Source organism: Protopterus annectens, chromosome 7.part0 (assembly GCF_019279795.1).
Source record: "Protopterus annectens isolate FY-2018-M chromosome 7.part0, PAN1.0, whole genome shotgun sequence".
NCBI classification, from domain to species: domain Eukaryota; kingdom Metazoa; phylum Chordata; order Ceratodontiformes; family Protopteridae; genus Protopterus; species Protopterus annectens.
In genome coordinates, this window is record NC_056739.1 from 1,243,009,642 (window position 1) to 1,243,030,661 (window position 21,020).

The 21,020-nt window shown below is 40.1% G+C and overlaps 1 protein-coding gene across 1 annotated transcript in view; it reads right to left on the bottom strand.

The window, feature by feature from the left end:
* The window catches only part of DENND4A (DENN domain containing 4A), a 2,763,357-nt gene that overhangs the window by 1,979,846 nt on the left and 762,491 nt on the right, over positions 1 to 21,020 (bottom strand). Inside the window, exon 7 of the mRNA XM_044077857.1 lies at positions 5,757 to 5,998. Coding sequence (XP_043933792.1) covers positions 5,757 to 5,998 — 242 coding nt within the window. The remainder of the gene's footprint in view (positions 1 to 5,756; positions 5,999 to 21,020) is intronic.

The following is a 21,020-nucleotide window of genomic DNA, read 5'->3' on the forward strand; positions in this document are numbered from 1 at the left end:
AAGAGGTTTCGAGGGCTTCCCCGGCGCCGACTTAGTCGGGGAGCTCTCGGGCTTTAATAAGCCCCTTAATATGAGCTTATTTTTTCGTTCCTGCAGGACTCTTGGGCTGAAAGCATGACAAATAGCACAAGAGTCTTGCAGGTGCGAAGGTCCCAGGCAATAAACACAAGAAGTGTGACCGTCTGTCAGAGACTTCTTCTGACAGCACGAGTCACACTTCTTGAAGCCTGAGACCTTAGTGTCCTTCGACATAACTGTGTCGATGAAAAACCACAATAACACACACACACAAAAACACTCAGTCCAACAATTTAAAATACACAGGGATAACACACAGTCATACACAAACAATCCCTGACAGGAAAAATTTAGGGAGGGGAAGGCCTAAGGCCTAATAGGGACAAGGGAATAATTTACTCAATAAAAAGGGAACACTGACTGGAATAGGGCTAAGTAAGTCGTTAATTAACAAAAAACAAATATATATATATATAAATTTAAAAGGGGGGTAGACGAAAAGTCTGAAAAACTGTTCACTTACCTAGAGCTGGTAAAAGAAGGCACCTCGTTAGCGAAGCGGCAAACGAGATCTGGGTAATCTCCGCCTTGCATCATGGGATATAGGGTTGCCTCGAGCTGGTAAAATTAGCTCTCGAGCTTAGCAAGTGCCGAGTTGGAGCCGAGGATCGGCTCCGAACCCATCCAGCAAGAATGAAGGCGAGATTGACAACTTAACATGATAGAGATTTGGAAAGGAGGAGAGATGTATAAAGGAGACTGGGGAAATTAAAGATCTGCAAGATAAGGGGGATGTGTTAACAGCTGCTGCTGCTTCCCTTCTTCTCCTTCGGTTGTTCCCGTTTGGGGTCGCCACAGCAGATCATCTATTTCCATTTCTTCCTATCCTCTGCATCTTGCTCTGTCACACCAACCACCTGCATGTCCTCTCTCACCACATCCATAAACCTTATCTTAGGCCTTCCTCTTTTCCTCTTACCTGGCAGCTCCATCCTTAGCATCTTTTTCCCAATATACCCAGCATCCCTCCTGAGTACATGTCCAAACCAATGCAATCTCGCCTCTCTGACTTTGCCTCCAAACAGTCCAACCTGAGCCGACCCTCTAATATACTGATTCCTAATCCTGTCCATCCTTGTCACACCCAGTGCAAATCTTAACATCTTTAACTCTGCCACTTCCAGCTCTGACTCCTGCCTTTTTGTCAATGCCACCGTCTTCAACCCACACAACATAGCTGGCCTCACTACCCCTCTTGTAGACCTTCGGTTTCACTCTTACTGGTACCCCTCTGTCACAAATCACTCCTGACACTCTTCTCCACCCATTCCACCCTGCCTGTACTCTCTTCTTCACCTCTCTTCCTCACTCATCATTACTCTGAATTTTTGATCCCAAGTACTTAAACTCATCCACCTTTGCCAACTCTACTCCCTGCATCCTCACCATTCCTCTAGCCTCTCTCTCATTCACACACATATATTCTTAAGTCATGCTGACCTTCATTCCTCTCCTCTCTAGAGCATATCTCCACCTCCCCAAGGTCTCCGCAACCTGGTCCCTACTCACATTACAGATCACAATGTCATCTGCAAACATCATAGTCCATGGGGCCTCCCTGTTTGATCTCGTCTGTCAACCTGTCCAACACCACTGCAAATAAGAAATGGCTCAGAGCTGTTCCTTGATGTGATCCCACCGCCGCCTTAAACGCATCTGTCACTCTCACTGAAGACCTCACCACTGTCACATTACCCTCGTACATATCCTGTACCACTCCTACATACTTCTTTGCCACTCTCAACTTCATCATACAATACCACAACTCCTCTCTAGGCACCCTATCATATGCTTTCTCCAAGGCCACAAACACATAATGCAACTCCTTCTGACCTTCTCTATATTTCTTCATCAACACTCTCAGAGCAAACATTGCATCTGTAGTGCTCTTTCAGGCATGAAACCATACTGCTGATCACTAATCATCACCTCCCTTCTTAACCTAGCTTCTACTACTCTTTCCCATAACTTCAAGCTGTGACTGATCAGTTTTATCCCTATGTAGTTACTACAGCTCTGCACATCACCTGTATTCTTAAAAATAGGTACCAAAACACTTTCTTCATTCCGCAGGCATCCTCTGACTTTCCAAGATTTCAGTAAACAAACTGGTTAAAAACTCCACTGCCATTTCTCCTAAGCACACCCATGCTTCCACTGGTATGTCATCTGGACCAACAGCCTTTCCATTCTTCATCCTCTGCATAGCTGTCCTTACTTCCTCCTTGCTAATCGGTTTCACTTCCTGATTCACTATCCCCACATCATCCAACCTTCTCTCTCATTCTCTTCATTCATCAGCCCCTCAAAGTACTCTTTCCATCTGCTCAACACACTCTCCTCACTTGCAAGCACGTTTCCCTCACTATCCATTATCACCCTTACCTGCTGCACATCTTTCCCAGCTTGGTCCCGCTCTCTAGCAAATTGGTACAGGTCCTTTTTTACCTCTTTAGTGTCCAACTTTTCATACAACTCTCCATATGGCTTATCCTTAGCCTTCACCACCTCTCTCTTTGCCATGCTCATCTCCTTATACTCCTGTCTACTTTCTTAATCTCTCTGACAATCCCACTTCTTCTTTGCCAGCCTCTTCCTCTGTATACTCTCCTGTACTTCCTCATTCCACCACCAGGTCTCCTCGTCGTCCTTCCTCTTTCCAGATGTCACACCAAGCACCTTTCTAGCTGTCTCCCTTACCATCTATTCGGTAACTCTTCACTGCCCCCCAGTGCCTGTTTTAACTTTTCCCTGAACTCCACCTCACAATCACCGTTTTTCAACTTCCACCATTTGATCCTTGGCATTGCTCTCGCACTTGTATGTCTCTTCTTGATCACCAACGTCATCCTACAGACCACCATTATGTGCTGCCTAATTTCACTGTCCCCTGTCACCACTATACAGTCTCTAATCTCCTTCAGACTGGCCCTCCTGCATAGGATATAATCCACCTGTGTGCATCTTCCTCCACTCTTGTATGTCACCCTATGCTCCTCCCTCTTCTTAAAATACGTATTCACCACAGCCGTGTCCATCCTTTTCTCAAAATCCACTACCATCTGAGCTTCTGCATTCCTCTCCTTAACACCATACCTGCTCAGTTGAAGAGAATAAACAGCTAATACATTTGGAGGAAATATGTAAAAAATGTTAGGAGGAATTTTTTAAACAGCAACACTTTAAGACATGCTGCGGTAGAGTTGTCGCCTCACAGCAAGACATTGTCCCGTTCGATTCTCAGCTAGAGCGTCTTCTGTGTGGAGGCATGCGTGAATGGGCGTGCCTTCGTTGAAGGTTGTGCGTCAGGGCTGGTAACTCGGCACGTAAAAATCCACTACCAAACATTAGCGGACCAGAGTTCCGCTGTGGCGACCCCAAACTGGGATAAGCCTAAAGACACAACAACAACATTTTAAAACAGGGGAGATGTTTAGGTGGTATGCTACAACAACAAAAAAGTTGAAAGCAGTATCTTTTAAAGTAAGATGATATGAAATCAGGTAAGATAACCCAGAGATCCTAAAACAGGACAGGCATTTAGGATGTACTATGAGAAACTATATAAAGTGAAGTCTTTGCTCCAACTACAAGAAAATAGAACAAAGGAAAGTATAGTTACACAAATCTTACTTACTTTTAACAATAGCTATTCAATTTTTTTCATTGTAGCAGTAGCCTATGGGTAGTGTCCTGCCAAGGACACAGCACCCAGCCAGCTGCTTTCACTCCCTTCCCTCACTCACTCTGGCTGCTGATATACTTCCTTTCCAAAAGGCTGTCCGCAACCACAGTGAGGTAAATCTTCAGAATTTTACTGCGGCTTGAGAAGAAGCATCTCTCTGGCTCAGCATTTGGTCAAAAACTTTTATCTAACAGAAAAGACCCCATTTGGAGACCCCTTCCTCTGAAATATTTTTAATGAATATTTGTGGTATTTCTTCTGACCCACCTTAACAGTTATTTGTGGCACTCCACTTTAAGAATAATGGCTTTTGTCAAGAAAGCTTCATATGTGCTACTGCTCCATAGAACCACAACCACTACATGGACAGGCCATCCAAGTACAAGGTAATGACAGGAGGAAAACACCTATCCACTACAAAGGACTCCCTCAAAGATCAACTGACAGTGTGTAAATGCATCTGGTATCAAAAATGACTCTGCAGTAGTATATAAAACCTAGGAGGAGGGCCAGATAGGATCTAATAGACAAATTTTGCGACATTACAAAAAGACACATTGCTGAGCAGCCAAACAATAGAAAATAACACAGCAGACACCAGCGATTACACACCAGTTTTTTAGTTATACCATCTGGTACCTCGGCTGTTCGCCTTCAATGATACATTATTGTTTGTATTCACACAATATTGCTTGTGACATAAGATAGGTTGGGTATGACAGATGTGTGTCTCAGAGGATCCGCATGCTCTAGAACAGGCTCCCCATCCACATGAAGCAGAGTCTTTCCCTAACCCCATTCAAGTGTAACAGTGTAACCTTAAACAACTGATGGGAAATTGAAAATTCACCACCAGTCTTACCCCTTGTCTCCGATAAACATAGACAATCAGTAATGCCCAAGCCAACACCATCCCAACATAACATCTAGAAACTTCCTAGCATACCCCTCCCCTAATAAACACCCATAATACATAAGCACACAATTGGGTTGGACTGCACGGCTAGGCTTATAAAGGCCCCTAGTACATAAGCGCACAATTGGGTTGGATTGTACGGCTAGGCTTATAAAGGCCCCAGTGATCATTAGCCTAGTATACCTATGAAAGGCCAAAGGGTGAAAGCTCAAAGGCTATATTCAGAAGAATCAATGTGTCAATCAACTCGGAGTCAAGGTCCAAGTAATAATGCTAGGACGAAGTGTGACATGACAACTAAGGGATGACAGCATTAATGCTTGCAACTGATAAATTCTTACAGGAAACAAATGGAAGAAGTTTAAACAGCTAAGAAATTTTACTTCTTACTAAAGTAATGAGTAGCCACTATTTGGGGTGGATAAGAAGTGTTCCAAAAAAGTATTTGTACTCTATTTCAAATACAAATCAAATGGAGTCATTTAAAAAAAAGATGCGCTGACAAGCTCTTTACAGATTCTCACAATATTCTAAATTGAATGAAAGGGAATAGCTTCTGAGGGAGAAAGAACCTGCAGCCAAAAAACAAAATCACATCAATACAGAAACACAATCAGGCCACTCTTTGGTATAAAATTTACAAAATAATGCTAATTACTTTAAGTAATGCAAAGACATCAGCATGACAGAGAATATGAAGATATAATAAAAATGTTTTTCAATTTCTGTTAAGGCCCTTTAAAAGAGTGAAATAGTCCTGTACTGTGGAGAATTCAATTAGTAGCAGAGATTTTAATACCTGACAAAACTGAAGAATGTTCGGCAAATCTACAACCTGGAATGATGGCAATCATATGGGTTGGAGATGTCTATTTAGGCATACTTTATGATAAAGACCATTGCTAACTAAAATTATGACAGAAAATGAACATTAGGACTAGAATACAAAGCCTTGAGTGCAAAATGTTTCTCAAAGCTATGCTTAGTCAAACCAGTTGCATTTTTTTAACCAATTTATATTTCTCTAAAAACATACTGACATAATACCAAATTTGTACAAATAAGTGTCACACTTACTTTTCAATAGGCAGCACGTGAGGTCCAGATATGGAATACCGGTAAATAAATGTGAGAAACTTCTTAAAGGCAGAGAAGAAAGGCCAGTGGGACAGCAGGCAAATGCACTTACTAGTGTGAATAGTTTTTGAAACACTGGACTTTCTGTCTACAGTGCTAATTAAACCCAACTGGGAACGCTGTTTGTCTGTAAGGTTTTCCTGTGGATAGTTTTCATAGAATTGGATGGCAGCACCATATACCTGAAAGCAAAACAATTTTCATTCCAAGTTTTAATGTGAAAAACCGTAAATGTTTATTTTAACAATACAAGTATGTGTTCTAGCATGTTCAAAGGTTTACATTATTTTCATTAAAACTGGAAATGTTTAACTTTGTAAAAGTATCATAATTATACAACGGTGACATCTCTGTATGAAAATAAAAAATCTATTTACCCTCATCACCGCAATTCAAGTGTCTGCAGTGTCTGAACTACTTCAATTTTAGTCTTTTCTGAAATAAAAGTAAGGGACACACATATCTGCTGCACAGACTCTTTCAAACTCTTTTGCAATGAAGGCTACACCTTAATGTCCTTAAATATTCAGAATCTTTCAGTGCAGTGAGACCACCTCACAGACATGGGTCACTGACGCCCAAGTCCACAATGTCCACTCATGTATTCTGTGTTCTTAAGTTCAGAAGAATATATGAGCTGTACAAATAATCAAAATTACTGCCATGGTATCTCATGACATTCAGTTTTTAGGAAGGGATACCGCAGACATGAAAGCAAGCATCTTAGGTAGCTCTTGTCACATTTCAATCACAGACAGACAGAAAAAAACACCCATTCCTGTATATGAAATGACCGCATTTGTATTCCGTACTACAAAATTAAGTAGCAATTCAGACAGCCTGTGGTTTAACATTAGTTGCTTTTCTGCAGTTAATTACAAATACTAATGAACAGCACTCAAAGTTGCCAGGATGGAAAGATCACTCTGTTCTTAATACATCAATTTTACATACATAGACTAAGGTTTATATACATTTCTAATGAAAGAGGATACTGATGTGTCTATCTACCAAAAACTTTATGTGCATAACTAAGGAGAGATAACACGTAAATAAAAACTATATTATCAGGGAGCGATAATAAACAAAAAATAGATTAGTTACTTATTGAGAAAATTTTCTGGAAGGGTTGGGGGCAATGAGTGAAGGAATGGATGGTGTGGAGAAGATGAGAACAGGAAAGAGAGGACAGAAGAGTTAGACAGCTGGGGGGAGGGTGCAAGAAGGTACTCATAAGTTATCCAGGGTTGGTGTATAAGCACAGCTTTGTATTCAATAAATGGGATTTGAGTTTTTTTAAACTGTAGAGCATTTGTAGTTGTCCGTATATCTGTCAGCAATGAGTTCAAGACTTTAGTTATACATGTAGAACAGAAGGACTCTCCAGAGGCATTGTTGGGTTTGGTAACTTTTAAGAAGGATTTATTATTTGAATGTAAAGGCAGGCTACTAGTGTAGGGGAGTATTAGGTTTTGCAGAGCAGTTTTTTTTTCAGGTTGATTTAGAAGTGTATGGGCAAAAGTAGGCTGGTTATAAGTTGAGTTAAGGTAGTTCTAGCCAATTAAGCTGCTTGAGTGCAAAGCAATGGTGTGTGCTAAAGTTGGAGTCTGTTGCAAACTTTGCAATCTTATTATACCAGGTATCTAATTTTGCTACGTCTGATTTTTTTAGGTCTGTCAGAATGGGTGAAGCATATAGGAGTGTGGAGATCAGGTGTGTTCTTGCCATGGTAGCCTCTGTGCTACTGGTTAGGCCTTGTCTATTTCTGTAAAGAGTACCAAGCTTTTTATTTACTTTCTTAACTGTCTGGGCTATGTGTAGGTCGAATTTCATAGTGTTGTCAATAATACCCAGAGGTTTGGTCTGGGAAACGGGAGAGATGGTGGTATTGTTTTGTGGATGTAATCTTAACTGGAGGAAGGGGATCTATCATAATATCATACGTTTGGTCTTCGTGGGGTTTAGAATAAGTTGAGCTTCAGAAAGCCACATTTCAAATGCAGAGGACTGTTGCGTTAGTTGTAATTGTTGGCGTGATGATGCAGTGCACATTAATGTAGAATCATCTGCATATTCAACTAGGAAGGCATACAGGGTAGCAGTATGCAAACTGTTAGTGAAAAGGAGGAGACCTAGAATGGAACTTTGTGGTACACCTAGAGTAACTAGCAGTAGAGGAAATGTACTTTGTTGCCATTTTACAGCTTGCTGGCACCCTGTTAAGTAGTCTTTGAACCAATTAATTGTGGATTGACTAAGGTTTAGTTCTAAGAGTACTTGGATAAGTTTGTTATGAGAGATGGTACTGAATGCTTTTGATAGATCTAGAAAGATGTAGGATACTATTTTATCATTGTTCCTAGGTTGATTATTAATGTTTGTAAACCTCATTAGGGTGGAAGTAGTGTTGTGGTAGGGTCAAATTCCATGTTGTGTTTTGGATAGCAGGTTGTTATCAAGGAGATACTGCATAATTTGTGAGTGGATGCATATTTCTAAAACTTTAGCTAGGGGGTGACAATATAGCTATTGGCCTGTAATTAGACAGTTCTAATGACCCCCCCCCTCACACACACACACTTTGTGTAGCAGAATATGTGAAATTTTTCAAATTGCTGGTACCTTTAGTTCAGAGATGGATTGGCTTATTAAGATGGATACTGGGTAGAAGATGGCATCCACAGCCAGACTGAGATATTCAGCTGGTAGGTTATCGGCTACTAGGGTTGTTGGCTTGAGTTTTTTCAGTATTTTTTTATAGCGCCTGTTTGTACAGGTTGGAAATCAAAGGTGCTGCTAACTGCTTGCTGCTGTGGGAATTTCTGTGAAGGTGGTGGAACAGTTATTATTTGTGAGGGCTAATAGGGACTCTTGTGAAATACTTATTAAATTGCATAGCTACAGAGCCTTAGTTGTTAATGGTTATAGGGGTGGGGGTACTGGTGTTGCCAAGTTGTAGGATTTTATTAATAGCAGACCAAAACTTCTGATGGTTGTTTTGATGTTTAGTTTGAATGTACTGGTAGTGATTAATCTGGTCACGTTTGATTTTTTTTTAAGCTTTATATCTAAGTTAGTTCTTGATATGCTTGTTTACTCTTTTTTTTTTGCCTTTTTTTGCCACAGATTCCAAGCTTTATCTCTTTCTTTTAATAGTGATCTGGTTTCTTTTGTATACCATAGGGCATAGTTGGCTTTTATTCTTATTGTTCTTGGGGGACCTAGTCTATTCAGAATGTTCAGAAAAGTCAAGCTGAAGTATTCTATAGCTTCCTCTAGGGTAGATGTTTTAGTGGTCCCCAATTAAAGAGTTTAAGGGTGGATATGAAATTTTCAGTGTTAAAGTTTTTTTGTTCCTAATTCCGCTATAGCTAGGTAAGTTTTGCTGTATTTATTCGTTGCCTAAATAAACAAATAGTTGGAAAATGATTGCAGAGATTATCTGGATGACAACCAGCATGTAAAGACAAAGAAGGTCTGTTCGTTAATATCCAATCAAGAATGGATTGCCTATTTGATGTTTTATCAATTCTAGTGGGGGGCTTGTATGATATGGGTGAAGCCATGAAGGTTTATGTGCTTTCAAGGGTTTTGTGAGTTACAAGTATTCCAATCTATGTTGAAGTCCCCCATAATAAGCTCTTCCTGGGGAAGAGAGTTTGAGGACCAGTACAGGATGCGTTCTAGGACAGAGATGTTGTTACCTGGAGGGATATAGGTTCCAACTATGCTCAAGTATTTTTTGGAGGTGATCGTAAGTTTTGGAAAGATTATTTCTGTATTACTGAAGTCAGGATTATTCTGTTGTAGGATCCCTAAATTAAGTTTATTTTTAAACAGAATGGCTATTCCCCCTCCCTTTGCCCTATGTACCTTTTACATAATGTAACCTGAAGGTAGAATTTCATTATCATTAATTTCTGATTTTAACCAGGTATCAGTAATCAAAGCGATGTCAGGAAAGTAGAGTGAGAGTTGCGTGAAGTTCTTGGGTTTTGTTAACAATACTTTTAATGTTTGAATTTAATTATAGGAGGTCAGATCCTTTCTGAGAAAAGTTTTGTAAACTATGTCTACCGTATCAGGGAGTTTGTTGGAATGGGTTGGTGCTGGGGCCAGGGTTGGTGCTGGGGCCAGGGTTTGGATGGATATCTCCACTGAGGGTTAGCTATGAGGTGATGTGTGATATGACCTTGAGGAGTTTTACTGTGATTCTGTTATATTTCACTGAGACATTGGGATTGTTTTGCTGTGGTATTATAGCTATACCACACATAATCTGATCAATACAAGTAATTCTGTATATTGAAACTGACATTTTAATATGTAAAGGTTTTATCTGTGATGGATAGGGAAATGGCATATTACAGGGGGTTGCTGACGATGATGTGGTATGATGTGAGGTTTGCTGCTACTGTTAGGAGTATTATTGCAGTAACATGGATGGTATCATGTTGATTTATTTGAATGTTAGTGAATGTAATGATTTTTTATATATATATTGCTGTATTGAAATACCTGGGAGAGTTATATTAGTTACAAGTACTGTTATCGTGTTATGGGAAGCCACTAGTACTATGTAAAGCGATGTAATTTAGTTTGCTTGTTGGGTTAGGTAATAGGGCTTGTGGATGTGGCTACTTTAAAATAAATTTAGGCATAGAGGGGGTGGGTAGAAAATGAGGTGGGGTAGACAAACGAAGCAGGTACAGCCAAGACCGTGGCAGGCAGTAAAATAAAAATTATCAGCTATCCAGGTTTGATTTAACCCAGTTAACTTGTTTTCCAGTTCAGAAGCACTTTATTTAAAAAGTATGGATTATTTCACTTGCTGGTGATTTAAGCCTTTTATTAACAAAAACGTTAGAGTAATTACTACTTAGCCAAGGTTTATTAGAGGATACTCAGTTACTCCACCCTTTTTCAGCAGCTGGATTACATGACTAATATTTTCTATGTGCTGCTTGTATTTATGGCTAAATGTGGGTTTATTAGGTTAGTCAGTGGCCAGGAAAACTTGCTTGAGCTGGCTTAAAGAAATCAATTTTATTTATTAATTTTTTTGTATCTGCCTTTGGTCATCATAACATTCATCCCTACCCCTACCCCTTCCTGCCTGCTCAAGTTTGTTTCCTGAAAAGGAGATAATCCATCTGCTCTTCCTTGGGGTGAGGGTCAAGCAGAGCAGACTGCACCATCATCCTTTCATGGAAACAAGGGTCATATACACTTTAAGTCCTGACCCCATGGCACATGCCTAGTAACATGTTACAAGGATTAATTTATAATGGTTGTCAGGGGATGCACGTCACTTCTACAAGTAAGGTAACCCTCAAGATGCCACCCCCTTTGAAACAAGCACTCCCCATGAGGCCTCCAGTCTACATCAGGGATTCTAGTACTGGATGTGTGCCCTGGGCATGCACCTCACATCCTCAACCTTGACAGACACAAAATAGAAGCTGCCTTAACATTCCTGTCTCACTTTTTATCAATTCCTCCAGCCCTAGGCTGTCAGACTACATTAACAAAGCTGACATTATTATTGTTATTATTATTATTATTGAGTCTTTTTCTCAGTCTGCCCTCCGTCACCTGTTCTGCCAAAGTCACCCATATGTCAACATCATAGATTATATTGGCTTGGTTAGTCATATCAATATTGTTTATTTAGGGCATTCAAGTTGTACTTGAATGATTGAGTGGCCTGTTACTCTAATTACTAACCAAGTATAAAAACTAGTCGTGCTCAGGCTACACAACAGGGATTAACTACAATGTATAGACAGTTTAGAGTAGTTTATCAATCATCATACTTTTTGTGAGTAGAGAGGAAACCTAAGTACCTGGAAAAACACATGTAGACGTGGAGAGCGCATACAACCACACAAAGATCATGACTGATGGTCAAGAGTGAACACACACATGCACAGGTTTATCAGCAGCCATACTTGAGGCTCCAAAAGAGGAAGGAGACTGTAGGTGACTAATGACGCTGCCTTCAAGCAGTTAATTGTCATACTGAATACCTCAAACATAACCAATGAGTTACTATTCTGATCAATTTAACTGTTTATATATATATAAAAAAAAAAACACACTAGCACAAATGTGCAATGACTTCTTTAAATATCTGCCACACTATAACAATTCCAGTGAGGCAGACTAAGAAAATTAAAGAGGCCATTGGTGTCACATTGAAACACTGCTTATAGACTTTCTGCTATAAATGTAGGATCAATGAATGTGCTGTGAAGAAATGATACCATAGGACTAACATGACTGAATGTAAATGCTGCAGGTGGGTTAACCATTTACCAGTTCTAACATTTAGTTTCAATAAATGCAAACTTTTTCTAAACCTGTCCAACACTCTGGAATCTGGATCAGAATTAAATGCTTGGTTAAACTGAGGTAAGATATTATAGCAGAAAGTGACTCTGAATTTGCCTCCAGTTTATCAAATAATTGTGTATACCCAAAGCTAACCCATATCGCACCTCCATTACAAGATATAGCCTTTGCCACATATCTTCTTAACATTTAAATATGGATTGCATGACTACTGACAGTGTCTCCCTTTTCAGAAACTATACCACACTCATTTCAGGTAAAAATGTTTGTTTTACATAAATATAAACACCAGCCATCTACTGCAACATGTGGCTAATAGGGATGTTCTGTACCGAAGATTAAAAAAAAAAAAAAAAAACACAAAGTCTGGTTGTCATGAATCCAAATCATGTAACCACCAACCAGCAAAGAAGGTCTGACAACTAAGCAAGAGATCACTTATTTTACCTCAGCTTTTCTTACTGCCTAAGAGGAGACACCTGAATGTTCACATATTAGAAACAGTAGTATACTACCCTGCAGGGCAGCTGTGGCACGCTAAGGCTACCCTGCAGGGGCAGCTGTGGCATGCTAAGGCTACCCTGCAGGGGCAGCTGTGGCACGCCAAGGCTACCCTGCAGGGGCAGCTGTGGCACGCTAAGGCTACCCTGCAGGGGCAGCTGTGGCACGCCAAGGCTACCCTGCAGGGGCAGCTGTGGCACGCCACGGCTACCCTGCAGGGGCAGCTGTGGCACGCCAAGGCTACCCTGCAGGGGCAGCTGTGGCACGCCAAGGCTACCCTGCAGGGAAAATAGTAGCATGCCAAGGCTACCCTGTAGTGGAACTGTAGCATACTAAGGCTACCCTGCACTGGAACTGTAGTACACTAAGGCTACCCTGCAGTGAAACTGTAGCACACTAAGGCTACCCTGGAGGAAAATTATATCACCGGAAAGCTGCCCTCAGTCTCTCGCAACCACTTCTAAGCAATGACACAGGGATGAATTTCTGAACAGCAACAGTTCATACAAGTATTAAACTGTTATTTAGCAACTCAGTTTGAAAAAAAAGAGAGTGCTCAGACATGTCTTACATTTACTGTTACCTGCATGTCCATTCTGCTGTTGGACTAAATGCAATTTTGATGCTAATGGTGTACACTGCATAGTATATGACCTAGATTACTGTACTTCATTCTTCTTTTATTCATTACACTTTTACTGAATAACAGTAGACCTGCTCATATAAATCGAAATAAAAAATAAAGAAAAAACATAATGGCACTTGCAGCACAATAAACAAAAACATCCATCAGAAAATTAGAATAGTATAACAACTACCAATAAAAAAGCTATTACTAATGTTGAACAATTCACTTCTATTTTTTATCAAGCAACAGTCACAGTGATGCAAGTCTAAAAATGTGGAGAAGTTCTGGCAGAGGGATGCATTTGTCTAGGCTTCATGCTGGACACTTACCATATTACAAAATACATAACTGCCTAGCCGTACCACTTACTGATGTGCCTAAATCTGGATTTCCCTTCCATTTTCTTTCAAGTCAAAAAATCTCATCTAACAGCAATCTGACCTTTTGTATGCGTTGTACTAGCTTTGATTTCCATTTTTTGGTAATTTCCTTTTTAGTCAGCAACAGCACCAGACATGCTAATACTTTCCAATGTCTGATCAACTTGGGAGTCTCGGCTAGAATTAATTTAAAAAAAAAGTGTTTTATGATTCCTAATTTTGATTCAAGTAACGGACACTAATCCTTTCAACTCATAAATGTTCTAGTTCTGAACATGACAAAAATAAGTCAGCCCATTTACCCTGATTTCCTTTTATTCATCTCCAGCACAATCTAGTAGCTGTAGAGAGCATCTTCTGAATTCTGACAAATGTATAAAAATATTTATGAAAATACTGCCAGGCAAAGATTCAGAACTTTCTGCACTTTGTTGAGTATCTTAGGAGCATACACACCTAAAATAAACCATACTATGTCAACTCCGGCTGGTGTACTTTAACCCGTAATTTTCACCTTTACTGTAACACAATCCCTTCTCTCTTGAAAGGACTTGTACATTTCAGTGCTGTACTTTCTTCGATGCAGTATCCTGCATCCCGGCCTGAAAAGTATGCTAGTTTTGGAAGGCCCTGCTACCTTTATTTCATCTAGGTCAACCTGCAAGCCAATACAGAGTAACATAATAGCCTCTCTCAATTTAAATTCAGCTTTAGCTAATCTCCAATTTAGTTACGTCTCCCCACTCCCACTACTTTATTCTACACCAACTCTGATATCAGATTTGAGTCAACAGTTTTCTTGCAGCAGTCAGCACCATGACTTCATAAATTTGTACAAGTGGCTTATTCTGACTTCTAACCAACCAAAACAAACCCACCTCCTTTGAACCTGTCACTACTCAGACAAATAATAGCTCCTTCCAATTCCAGACTGTCTCTATAAGCAGGATAAAAAAATAAAGCCTACTACACTGGCTGCTGACAAACTAACACGGGAATTCCTACAAACTGCTGCCGACGCAGTGGCCTACCCTATAGCCATTCTAATTAACAGATCCCTTTCAGAAGCCATTGCCCCCAAAATTTGGAAAATATTTCATATTAACCTCCCTACACAAAGGAGGTAAATCCACCAGAACTTACAAATTACCGACCAATAGCAATACTATACCCTTTAGCAAAAATCCTTGAAAAGTGCATATATTTCCAAATGTTAGACTACTTTTGCATACACACAAACTCCTGTCTAACACTCAGCATGGCTTTCACCCCTTCCATAGTACCACTGCCCTTTTGTCCTTCACCAATACAGTAAACACTCCTAGAAAAAATGGTAAATTTGTTTCTGCCACCTTTCTAGACCTATCAAAGGCCTTTGATACACTTAGACATGACATTCTTATCAAAGAACTATCTGAATTAGCACTTTCTCAATCCTCCATAGCCTTTTCCAAAGCTATCTGACTGGCTGTCAACAAGCAGTTCTGTGGAAACAAGAACTCAAACCCCTTCTTCCAGTCACTCTCGGTGTTCCCCAGGGTTCCACATTAGGCCCACTACGTTTCACTCTCTATACCAACAAGCTCTATTCCTCCACTCCCACTGCATCTGTCATACAGTACGCAGATGATTCTATATTAATTTGTGCATCTTCCTCACTACAGACAGGAACTTCGACCATTAACACAGGCATTATTCCTCTCTATTGAATCAGGATATCCAACATCCAACTTATACTAAACCCTGCTAAAACCAAATGACTGCTCTTTAAACCTACTAGATCCATCTTTCATATAATATCCAGCAACAAAGCTACTATCTCCCAACCAGAGCATACCAAACTCCTAGGCGTAGAGATTGATAATCTAAGATTTGATATTCACATCTCTCAGATCATCAAGAAAGTCCACAAAAAACTAGATACCCTCTATAGAAATAAACAATTCCTTACCCACAACCAAAAACAACCACAGCCCACATTAACCTTATTTCTACCCTCCTCTATGCTTCCCCTATTCTTACCTACCTTAGAAAATCAGACCCAGCTTAGCTTGACTCCTGCTACAACAAAATCTCTAGATTCATCTCAGACTCCCCACTTAGATCTCATCATTGCTCATCCTTGAAGCAGCTCAACTGGCTGGAACTTCCCCAACTATTACACTACAATCAGCTCTCTCTGGCCAATAAAGTTTTAATCATCTCTCTCTAGCCAATAAAATTTTGTATCAACCTGAAAAAAGCCCCGCATTACAAAACCTACTTCTCCCCCACAGCAATAACAGGACTCTGCTCCAGTAACAAATTTATGCTCACTATAACTAAATCCAATAACACAGCAGGGGACTCCCTCTTCTTGAACTATGTAACTAAAATCTGGAACAATCTACCCAGTCATATATACCTACTATCACTTTCTTCACACAGTTAATAAAATCATTAAAATCCCATCTCATTAATCACTGGCTCTGCTCCTGTACTTCACCAGGTTAGACCCTTCTCCATTATTCTTACCACTTTAAGCTTTCCTGAAAATTCTTATACCGCTCAGTGTTTTAATAGGTCAATGTCCTAGGATTGTACATATACTTAAAATATGTGATTTTGTTCTGGTTTACACTTTAACTATCGTATGCAGCTGCTGAAATACATGTCACTTCAGCAATTATACTGATGTTCTCTTAGACTTGAACCTCTATTAGTAATATATAATCTCTCTGTTGGACTAACAGTGTTATGTCTGTATTTGTTACTTGAGCTATGGCTAACTGTTTTTTGACTGATATTTTCTCTTTGCAAAATTTAAAAAATGCTATATACTATTAACTTTTGACTGTAATTTTCCCTTTGCTAAATTTGTAATAATCTATATACTATTTGTTTTCTGATTTGTGGAGCTTTTCGCCCCGGGTCTCCACTGAAGATGGATTGGTGTTCAGCGGACTATCCTGGTTAACAAATGTAAAATAAAACAAAATAAAATAAATAAATAAACTTCCAAGAAAATACACATCACTACTGCACTCAGTAGGAACACCCAAACAAACAAAAACAAAAAAAATGGAGTTAATACATCAGTGAGACTCAAACTACTATAAGGATGTGTGAGGTAAAAATCAGAAATTATTAAACATATGAAGCTACACTTTTTCCATGAAAACCTGCTACCTAACATGTACGGTTTTACAGATTAATAATGTTGTTCTGAAATACTGTGAAAATATCTTTAAAAAAAAGCAAGATGATTTGTGGCTTACAATATTTCAGGAAACAAGTCTAAACCTCAAAACGCACTCACTTCAGCACTCCTTAAAATGGAGAACATCGACATCTGTGCAGTGACAGAGACCTGGTTCAATGCTCCAGACAGTACCCCTGCATTACCAGGCTATAATTCATACCACACCTTTCAGCCACATAACCTGGACTGAAACATTAAAGGCGGAGGCGTGTCCATATTCATTAAGGATATCCGCACCTCCAGGATAGTTGCTCAGCATAATGCATCCGAGATTATCCAAGTGCAACTAACTCTGAGCAAGACCGCAATCCAAACTTTAGCTTGCTTCAGACCCCCCCATCATGCCCCAGGATTCCCACTCTTCATTTCTTGATACACTGGAAAATATTACCTAACACCCTAATAATGGGTGATTTCAACTACCCCACCATTAACTGGGAAAACTACTCATGGTACCAACTCTTTTGCTCAACGTTTTCTGGAGTTCATATATTCTAACGCCTTAGATCAACTTATCCACACCCCCACCAGGGGCAGCAATATCCTAGACCTGGTCATTACCAACATGGGCAACTGGTGTTCCACAGCAGAGGTCAATTCCTCGTTGGTCAGATCCGACCACAAGCTAATCAGCTGAGACATCCACGTCCCGCCCCCACCCCCCATTAGGGAAATCACCATGAAAAATTTCTCCAAAGCCATCTTCATGCTTCTTAAGACAAGTGGCAAACTTCACAACACCCATGCAGACGGACAACAGAGGTACGACTGCTGAATACTACACAAATGCACTTTATAAAGATGAGTGCATGGATTGTGCAAATCCCTAACAGAACCAAGATGCGATCCTACAAAAAAAGGAAGCCAATCTGGTGGTCCGCTACCATAAACAAACTCTACATCAGAAGAAACTGTTCCAAAAAATAGTAAAATCCCATGATTGGGGGAACTCCCTGGTCAGCCTGAGTAAGAAGCTGAGATCTCTCATAAAATCCTCCAAAGCTAGTTACGAAAACAAATTCGACACTGATTCTAAAGACAACATCAAAGCATTCTATAGTTATGTCAAGAATCTCAATGGCAACACTCAGATCTGCTCTGAGTTACAGCACAATGGAACTAAATATACAGAACCAACTGATATTGCCAACATCCTGGCAGATAGTTTTAGTGCTAACTTTACCCCCCTGTCACCCCTAAAGGGCCCATCTCTATACCGGAATAATGCAAAGTTCTTGTAATCACGGCTGCACAAGTAAAAACCACACTCTCCAAAGCCAAGAACACAGCATCCATGGGACCTGACAACATTCCAGGCTGCGTTCTACATGAACTACAGAACAAACTGGCACCCCACCTAAGTACCGTGGTCAATCATAGCCTCACCTCAGGCTTTGTGCCCACTGAATGGTGCACAGCGACGGTTATCCCACTCCACAAAGGGGGAGCCACCATAGACCCCGGGAACTACTGCCCCATTAGCCTGATAAGCTTGGTCTGCAAGGCTATGGAACGTATCATCATGGAACTTATAAACAATGACATTGGTAATCTCCAAACTCTGGACCCCACCCAGTTCGGGTTTGTAAAAGGCAGATCATGTCTCCTAAACCTGACTGACTTCTTTGAAGTGGTCACCGAAGCAGTAGATGAGGGTAAGGTGGTTCACACAGCCTATCTAGATCTCACCAAGGTTTTTGACACCATCCCCCACTCTGGAATTATAGATAAACTCACTAAACTAGGTATAAATCCCTATGTCACAAGATGGGTTGCCAACTGGCTCACTGACAGAACCCACACTGTGAAAGTAGCAGACTCCAAATCCAACTTCAGACCAGTGACAAGTGGAGTACCACCGGGTTCAGTCCTAGGTCCTCTCCTGTTTGGTATCTACTTCTCTGAAGTACAGGCTAACACAGAATGAAGTTCACAGATGACTGCAAACTAGGAGCCATAATCGAAACTCCTAACGATGTGGACATCCTATAAAAGGGCCTCAATGAGACAGATGCCTGGTGTCAAAGCCATGGCCTCAAACTCGATGCCAAAAAGTGCATTGTCATCCCTTTTGGTAAAACTCTGTACCCATGAACTACCACATAGGCGGTAGTCTACTTAACACCGAAAGTGTGATAAGAGACCTTGGGACACAAGTGGACAGTAGTCTCTCCTTTGATAATCACATCGCCACAGTAGTCAGGAAATCCTTCTATGTGACACACCTCATCACAAAAGTTTTCTCATCCAGGAAAAAAGAGGTCATTGTTCCCCTCTACTCATCACTCATTAGACCCATTATAGAATACAGCTCCCCTTTTGGTATGTACCTCACAAGACATCAACAACTGGAAACGTGGCAGAAATACCTCACAGAGGGGATTACTGGCCTCAAACAGATGCCCTATGCAGACCGTCTCAAAAACTCCAGCTTTACCCCGTCGCATATCGCCTACTCAGAGGTGATCTCTCCTTAACATACAAAGCTATGTCAAACCCAGAGTTGTTGGACATGCTCCATTTAAAGAAATCCCAATCCCTCCGAGCTACACACTCTAGGGACCTAAACCTTGTCACCACAATAAACAGAACATACTGGAGGGATAGATTCCTGTTCCAGAGACTTCCCATACTCTGGAACAAACTACCTATCTATATTAAACAAAGCTCCTCATTAGCACTATTCAAGAAAAATGTTGATGACTGGATGAGAGAGAGAAATTCACCCCGGGGATCACTTCTGAGGCTCTGCTCGACAGGGGCATAGGAAAATAATTTTCTTGGGTGGTGAAAGCCAGGGTACCTTTTTGGCTAGGCTTATATAGGCCCTAGGGCCTACCTTTGAACAAGGCTGATTAATTAGTCCCTTACTCACGGCAAGACTGAATGACTTAACACAATCAAACAAGAGAGAGAGAAAACAGTCAAATTTGCTATGATGCCCTTACAATAGGTAAGAGGGTCTTCCTGCGAAATGAGATAGATGAACTTAGGAGTTAACAGACCTTAAATAGTAATAAAAGCAAGCAGTGTGAAGATTAAAATAAGAACAGTGACTACACACCATATCCATGTCAATACTGACTAAAATCAGTGGAAGATGTAGATGGCTTTCCCTATTTGAGTTCTACATCACAGAATGGGAACACCAAAAATGATTAAAGTGCAGACTTTTAAAACTACTTCCATCCTTACCAGCATTTTTACCCAGTATAGACTATTAACAAGTTCATTACACAGATCAAACTGTACCATGTCATGCCATTTGTGCTGGACACTTTGCTCTAGGCCTACAAGTAATGTAAAATCAGCAAAGCACTGTACATCATCTTGACGCTTTTTACTACTAATACCCAAGATATTCTTGCATGTATCATGGCAAGACGTTACTAAGTTTAACGTTATTGGTTGCCAAAAAAAGCAATTATTAGAAAATCAAAAATAAAATCTAAACCAGCTGTAAATAAACTACTGAATATCATAAAGGAAATGAAAAGAACTGGTGGTGTGATCCTCAGAAAAGGGAAGGAAGTAAATTACATATAAATAAAGGGAATTTATGGAAAAGATACAAGTAGATTTATTTATTTAAACATTTGTTGACCGAGAACGTCAGACTAGGACAGAGCCTATTTTCAGAGGAGGCATGGGAAAAAACACTCCAGACGCATGTCTTTGGAATGTGGGAAGAAACCGGAGAACCCAGAGGAAACCCACACAAATGCCGGCAGGATGTGCAGACTCCACACAGAAGGCACCACAGCCAAAAATCAAACCGGAGAACCTCTTGCTGTGAGGCAACAATGTTAACTGCTGCATCACTCTGCTGTCCGAACAGTATTCAGGAGGAGTGATTTTAAGGGATGACACGAAATAAGTAATTTATGTACTACTACAAAGAATGACAATTTTTAAAAATGAAACCAAATGTATACTGTATAAAAATAATGAAATGTCATTATAGTCTTTTTTTTTTTTTTATTAATTTGTGCGTGTACCTATGGCTCTATGTAAGCTATAATTTAATAAAAGATGTTAAAAAATAATGTTTATTAATTGCAAGAAGCTTCTTTTTGAAGGAATTCTTTTGGAACAGCCAT